The following is a 7,701-nucleotide window of genomic DNA, read 5'->3' on the forward strand; positions in this document are numbered from 1 at the left end:
TAAATTTGTATAGAGAAGGAAAAAATATTGCTAGTTTGTTTCCTCCTGCTGCTTAAGAGAGATAAAAATGTCTGACACTTGTAGGCTATTTCCTCCGTTTGGAGACCCCTGGTCTTCCTGCCTGTTACCCTCTCAAGGTGACCACAATACTGGAGTTTCAGCTTCAGCATCAGTCCTTCCAATGAATGTTCAGGGTTGATTTCCTTTAAGATTGACTGGTTTGATCTCCTCACTGTCCAAGGGACTCATAGGAGTCTTCTCCAGCACTGCAGTTTGAAGGCATCAGTTCTTTGGTGTTCTGCCTTCTTTACAGTCCAGCTGTCATAGCCATATGTGACCACTGGGAAGACCATAGCCTTTATCATACAGACCTCTGTCAGCAGAGTAATGTCTCTGCTTTTCAACACAGTGTCTATCGGTTTGTCATAGCTTTCCTGCCAAGAAGCAATCATCTTCTGATTTCATGCCCACAGTCACCATTCACAGTGATCTGAAAGCCCAGGAGAGGAAATCTGTCACTACTTCCACCTTTTCCCCTTCTATTTGCCATGAACTGATGGGGCTGAATGCCATGATCTTAGTTTTTTTTAATATTCAGTTTTCAGCCAGCTCTTTCACTCTCCTCCTTCACCCTCATCAAGAGGCTCTTCAGTTCCTCTTCACTTTCTGCCATTAGAGTGGTATCATCTGCATATTTGAGGTTGTTGATGTTTCTCCCAGCAATCTTGATTCCAGCTTGTAACTCATGATGTGCTCAGCGTATAGGTTAAATAAACAGAGTGACAACAGACAGTACCATCGTACTTCTTTCTTAATCCTGAACCAATCAGTTGTTCCATACAGGGTTCTAACTCTTGCTTCTTGATCTACATACAAGTTTCTCAGAAGACAGGTAAGATGATCTGATATTCCCATCTCTGTAAGAGCTTTCCACAGTTTGTTATGATCCACACAGTCAAAGGCTTTATCATAGTCAGTGAAACAGAGGTAGATGTTTTTCTGGAACTCCCTAGCTTTTTATATGATCCAGTGAATGTTGACAATTTGATCTCTGGTTCCTCTGCCTTTTCTAAACCCTGCTTGGATGTCTGGGAATTCTTGGTTTGCATAATGCAGAAGCCTAACTTGCAAGATTTTAAGCATGAGGAGATGAGTGGAATTGTCCACTGGTTTGAACATTCTTTAGTACTGCCCTTCTTGGAAATTGGGATGAGGATTGACCTTTTCCTGTGGCCAGAGTTTCAGTCCTGTGGCCACTTCTGGGTCTTCCAGATTTCCTGACATATTGAGTGTAACACTTCGATAGCATTATCTTTTAGGATTTTGAATAGCTCTACTGAAATTCCTTCACATCCACCTGCTTTATGGACAGTGGCACTTCCTAAGGCCCACCTCACTTCCCACTCCAGAATGTCAGGCTCTGGGTGACTGACCATACCATTCGGTTATCCGGTTCATTAAGATTTTTTTTGTACAGTTCTGTGTATTCTTTCCATCTCTTCTTGATCTCTTCAGCTTCTACTAGGTCTCTACAGTTTTTGTCCTTTATTGTTTTTTTCTTTAAAAGACCAAAAGTCTGTGTCTGTTAAGTCCAAAATTTGGGCTTTCTCAAGAACATTTTCTCTTGGCTGCTTTTTTTTTCCTGTTTGTGATAGATTTTCCTGCTTCTTTACATGTGCCATGACTTTCTGTAGAAAACTATTCAGTTAAATAATGTATTGAAATAAATCTAACAGCAGATAGATCTTTATTTTTTGCTAGGTTTTTGTTAATTTTTTTCTTGTTGCTTCTTTCTTGTTTACTGGTTTTTTCTGATATAATCTTGTAGATTCTATATTGTTTCCAGTGTATGGATACTAAGTTCTCTGGTGGCATTTAAAAAATTCTTTTCTTTTTAATCTGGGCTTCCCTGATAGCTCAGTTGGTAAAGAATCTGCCTGCAGCGCAGTAGACCCCAGTTCGATTCCTGGGTCAGGAAGATCCACTGGAGAAGGATAGGCTACCCACTCCAGTATTCTGGCCTGGAGAATTCAGTGGACTGTGTAGTTCATGGGGTCACAAAGAGTCAGACACGACTGAGTGACTTTCACTTCACTTTTAATTTCAGGAGTCACCCTGTATCAACACAATTTAGTTATCAGCCAGTGACTTAAAATGCCTAGGGGATCTTTGTGAGAAGGCATGCCTTCAGACTCGTTGTTGTTTATAAGACGGTCTTAGCTTTTACTTCCATTCCGTACAGGGTTTCAAGGCCAGCTGTTAATGAGTTAATGGGAACTTCTCTTTTCCAAATCTTTCTTGGGTCACCTTTTATGCCCTAGAAATATGTCAGAGCTTTTCAAAGTCTCTTGTGGTCTTCTGGTTTCCCCCAGGTTTCCTTTTAAATTTCTAGTCAGGTTCTTGTTTACCCAGCTGAAATCATAGCCTCAGGTAGCTGCCATGTTGCCACCCAGGTGCTACTGATTTGAGAATACTCCAGGGGGTTGTTGTTGCCGTCCATTCACTCAGTTGTGTCCGATTCTTTGTGACCCTTTGGACTGCAGCACGCCAGGCTTCCTTGTCCTTCGCTATCTCTCTGTTCAAACTGGCAGCCATTCAGCTGATGGTGCCATCCACCCGTTTCATACTCTGTCGCCCCATTCTCCTCTTGCCCTCAGTCTTTCCCAGCATCAGGGTCTTTTCCAGTGAGTCAGCTTGTTGCATCACGTGGCCAAAGAATTGAAGCTTCTGCTTCAGCAAGTCATTCCAGTGAATATTCAGGGTTGATTTCCCTTAGGATTAACGGGTTTGATCTCCATGCAGTCCAAGGGACTTTCAAGAGTCTCCTCTAACACCACAGTTCAAAAGTATCAATTCTTCGACTCTCAGCCTTTTTTATGGTCCAGCTCTCACATTTGTACATGAAAAACCATAGTTTGACCGTACGGACCTTTGTCGACAAAGTGATGTCTCTGCCTTTTAAAAGGCTGTCTTGACTGGCCATAGCTTTGCTTCCAGGGAGCAAGTGTCTTTTAATTTCATGGCTGCAGTCACCATCTGCAGTGATTTTGGAGCCCAAGAAAATAAAGTCTTTCACTGTTTTCATTGTTTCCCTATCTATTTGCTGTGAAGTGATGGAACTGGATGCCATGATCTTAATTTTTTGAGTGCTGAGTTTTAAGCTAGCTTTTTCACTCTCTTTCACTTTCATCAAGAGACTCTTCACTTTCTGCCATAAAGGTGGTGTCATTTGCATATCTGAGGTTATTGATATTTCTCCCAGCAATCTTAATTCTAGTTTGAACTTCATCCAGTCCAGCACTTTGCATGATGTACTCTGCACATTAGTTAAATAACCAGGGTGACAATATATATACTCCTTTACCAATTTTGAACCATGTTGTTCCATGTCTGGTTCTAACTATTGCTTCTTGACTTGCATACAGGTTTTTCAGGAGGCAGGTAAGTTGGTCTGATATTCTCATCTCTTTCAGAATTTTCCAGTCTGTTGTGATCCAGACAGTCAAATGCTTTAGCATAGTCAGTGAAGTGAAGTAGATGCTTTTCTGGAATTCCCTTGGTTTTTCTATGACCCAACAGACGTTGGCAGTTTGATCTCTAGTTCCTCTGCCTTTTCTGAATCTGGAGGTTCTTGGTTCATATACTGTTGATGCCTAGCTTGAAGGATTTTGAGCATTATTACCTTGTTAGCATGTAAAGTCAGAGAAGGCAATGGCACCCCACTCCAGTACTCTTGCCTGGAAAATCCCATGGACGGAGGAGCCTGGTAGGCTGCAATCCATGAGGCTGCTAACAGTCGGACACGACTGAGCAACTTCACTTTCACTTTTCACTTTCATGCATTGGAGAAGGAAATGGCAACCCACTCCAGTATTCTTGCCTGGAGAATCCCAGGGACCGGGGAGCCTGGTGGGAGGCCGTCTATGGGGTTGCACAGAGTCAGACACGACTGAAGCAACCTAGCAGCAGCAGCAGCAGCAGCAGCATATAAAGTGACTGCAATTGTGTGTAGTTTGAACATTGAACTCAGGAGGGATAGGTTTTTTATTTTTCCTCTAATAAGCTGAGTTCTGTGTCAAATCAAATACTGACTGTCCTCTGAGAATAGAGATTTTTCCAGAGAGCTGGTTGTTCATACAAAATATTGACTGTGCTCTAGGGATGATGTTTTAATGTAGCTCTGAAAGAAGCCTGTCCTTTCTGTTGGCTACCAGGCTTCTATTATTTATTTATTTATTTTGCAGCTATGATGCTGCTAAGCTGGGGGAGAGAAGGGAACAGCCTGAAGCTAAAATGGTGGAGACCACACTGTCTTACTGAGGTTCAAAGTTTCTCTTAGACAATTTTTAGGTTTTTTTTTTTTTTGGCTTTGGTTAATTTTCAGAGTTTTGAAATGGTTGGATTAGTTATTTCACCAGTATTTTTTATTGTTTTTGTGGGAAGGTTCTTGTCTTGCCATTGCAAAAGTCTGTCACCTCTGGGATTCTGTGTATGTTAAAGAATAATGGCAAAGAGAAACCAAAAAGAGCCTCTCTAGGAGAAACATTACCCCTTTTCTTCCAGCTTTGTCTTTTTCAGCATCTCTGTCCTGTCTTTAGGTCCTCTCTCCAAACCCGCACAGTGGTCTCTTTGTGATGATTTACCGTAGTGAGGAGAGTCTTTTCTTGGGCACCTGGGCACACGTAGATTCAATTTGCAGCTCTGCAATTTCTTGAGCCTCCATTTCCTCATATAAATTGGTGATCCTTATAGAATCACAATGAAGATTAAATGAGAAAACATTTAATAAATGTATACCAAACCTGTAATACTAGGTACACAATAAATTATTAATATAATATACAATTTATTACTGTTTACTTAGTTCTTTCATTTTATCCCTTCTTACTGACCTGTCATATTGAGTTATGGTATAAAAAAAAAATAGTAATTAAGGGGTTTAGGAAAGTAACTAATAGATGAAAGGTAATGAAAAGAGGACCATGTCTTTCCTTTGCTGTGTGATCTTAAGCAAGTTATTTAGTCACTTTGAGCCTTAGTTTCCTCACGTTTGAAATGAGAATACTATAACAGTATGTGTCTCTGTTACAGTAGATTCTCTGTTCATTGAGAATCAAATGAGTTCATGACATTGAGGCTTGAGGAAGCTTTGCACCATGCACACTCTACAAAAATACAGTGGTCTTTAATTTATGAAGATAAGTGCCTGGCTCTTGGATTAGCTTCATGGGATTAAGTTTAGTATTTTTTCTTCTCAGAAAATATAAACACAAAAATGTAAAATAAGCTGTCTTTATTTGTGGCACCATTTCCCTCCATCCCTTGAGTCAGGTAAGTATTTTGTCATATTTATCCATGTGTTGCAGATGACATTGATTCGTCATAGATTTTGGATTTAATATTTTCATTTAATTATTCACTTTGTGATTTAGGCTAAAATAGAAGAAAAAGTCATTTATGAACGCTGTAGCAGTCAAAATATGTATGTGAACATGGCAATAAATACTCTTAAGAAGCTGAGAGACCAAGGTAATTTCTTTTCAATTAAATAGTAAGATAAACACTTGTGATTAACACCTAACACTGAACGTGTTTTCTTCATTAGCAGGGTTATTTTTAGATATTCAATGAAGTGTATGTTTTAAATATTCTCTGGAGTAAAATGTGCAGGTGGCATTTTTTGTTGTTGAAAATAACCAGTTAGATTTGAAATTAGACATGTAAATATAACCTCACTGATGAGATTATCACTGATATATTTATATTTGATTTCCGAATATAAAAATAACTCACTTCCATGCAGAACAGTAGTTCTCAACTTTTAAAAAAGCATGATTGTCCCCCTACTAAACGTATTTTTTCTACCTCCCCCAGTAAAATTAAATACTGAGTGATAATATTTTGTCAGTTGAGTTGGGTTTTTGAGAGCCACATACCTTTGTGATATCTAAGATTTTTCTCATTCCTCAAGAGCCAATTTTACTCCTTTGGAAACAGTATGATACCCATTGAGAATACATGGCCATGAGTTCAAATAATACAGAAAAATATCTTTTTTAAAACAAAACAAAACAAAGACAGCTGTCTTCCAGATCTCTCATACCGACCCTTCTTTACATGACTACAGAGATGTGTATAATATTAATGATTACACTCATTTTATGTATAGTATGTCTCACTTTTCTTTTTTTTTTGGGAAGTTAACATATGCTTTTGGTCTGTATTCTTGGAAACAGTGTCCTTAGGCCGATGGTCCCTTGTCAGCATGCTGACTTCTGCGCTGTCTCAATGAGTCTCCCAGCACCTCTGTGCCAGCCGGGCAGGGCTGCTCCAGGCTGTCATCTCCCACCTCACCAGACCCCTCGTCCTCCCGGGCCTCCCTCGGGGGCTCCGGGTCCTGGGCATCACTCTTCTCCACGTCCCCGCCAGCAGCCGGGCCGTCCTCCTCTTCCTCCTCTGCTTCCTCTTCGTAACCAAGGTCCTCTTTCTCGTCCTCGTCATCTACAAGGCTATCCTGGTTCTCTTCTTCATTTGAATCATCCTTTTCCTCCTCTACATCCTGCAACTGTTCAGTTAAATGAACCTCCTCTGACCTGAGATTCTGCTCAGAATGTTCAGATATATTCCTTGGAAGTGGCAAGTAGAAACATTCAGATATTACTACCAAGACCAGACCCATGAGAAGGCCAAAAATCAAGGTGGCTATCACAAAAAAGAAGTAAGAACACCAAGCAGGAACTCCAAGGGTCACTGTGAAATAGTTGTGAAATGCCATATCTTGCCGGAGATGCGAAAAAGACCAGCCATTCCAGACATCGTTAGAGAAGCTGGGGATTTCCAGCCAGTCAGAGGCTCAACAGATGGCCACCTCTTCTCTAAGATATAGTTCTGCAGGTCTTCGTGGACTCCTGGGCCACGGTAACGGCGGAATATCCCATCTTTTGCATGGAAAAATGCTGGGAGGGTAGTGACGAAGAAGCGGCCACTCAAACCTGGTTCTTGAATGACATCTACCTTCCCCACACTGATCTGAAGTATTTCACCATTCTTTGCAAATGTCTCCCATTCTGAATCAGTCTGCTGACGGGATGGACACCAGGGGGCATAAAATTTCAGCATCCACTCGCCCTCCATCACCAGCGTCCAGTTGGAAGCTGTCGTGGGCCGCACTAGGCTCTGCTCCGGCGGCCGCGCGGGCTGCTCCCGGTCGGCCTCCGCCTCTGCCACCGCCACGAGCCAAGCGGCTAGGAGCGCCGCGAACAGCGAACGGCGGGCCGCGGCGCCCTCCCGCCATAGCGGGACGCGGAGCCGGGCTCTTCCCGGGGCTACGGAGGAGGGCGCGGCAGGCCCGCCGACCCGGCCTTCCCTGGTGGTGCGCCAAAGGCTCACTTTTCTTCCTTAGGTATCATAAAAGTCTTTAGTCAGTTAATCTGCAATCCACGTTCATATTTAGATCTATATCATACTTTTTATTGACTGCATGAAATCTATATTGTATACAACTTATATTGTTAATATTCCATTATATGGAATCTATAATATAGATCAACCAAACACTTTTCGATATTTAGATTGCTCACATTTTTTGAGTATAAACTCGGTGATAAATATATGTGCACTTATTTACACCTGAGCTGGTGCTACCAGAAAATGTCTGTCTGCCTGTTTAAAATTGGTATTGTTAGCCACCCCAGAAAGGGT

At 41.6% G+C, this 7,701-nt stretch overlaps 1 protein-coding gene across 1 annotated transcript; it reads right to left on the minus strand.

Moving 5' to 3' along the window:
* Nucleotides 1-6,241: 6,241 nt before the first annotated feature.
* On the minus strand, nucleotides 6,242-7,294 carry LOC128052791 (thioredoxin-related transmembrane protein 4-like). The gene is given in 3 exon segments (XM_052645346.1): nucleotides 6,242-6,768; nucleotides 6,771-7,263; nucleotides 7,265-7,294. Coding segments are annotated over 3 exon segments (1,050 nt in total).
* Nucleotides 7,295-7,701: the final 407 nt, after the last annotated feature.

The sequence above is a fragment of the Budorcas taxicolor genome, chromosome 8 (genome assembly GCF_023091745.1).
Source record: "Budorcas taxicolor isolate Tak-1 chromosome 8, Takin1.1, whole genome shotgun sequence".
NCBI lineage: Eukaryota > Metazoa > Chordata > Mammalia > Artiodactyla > Bovidae > Budorcas > Budorcas taxicolor.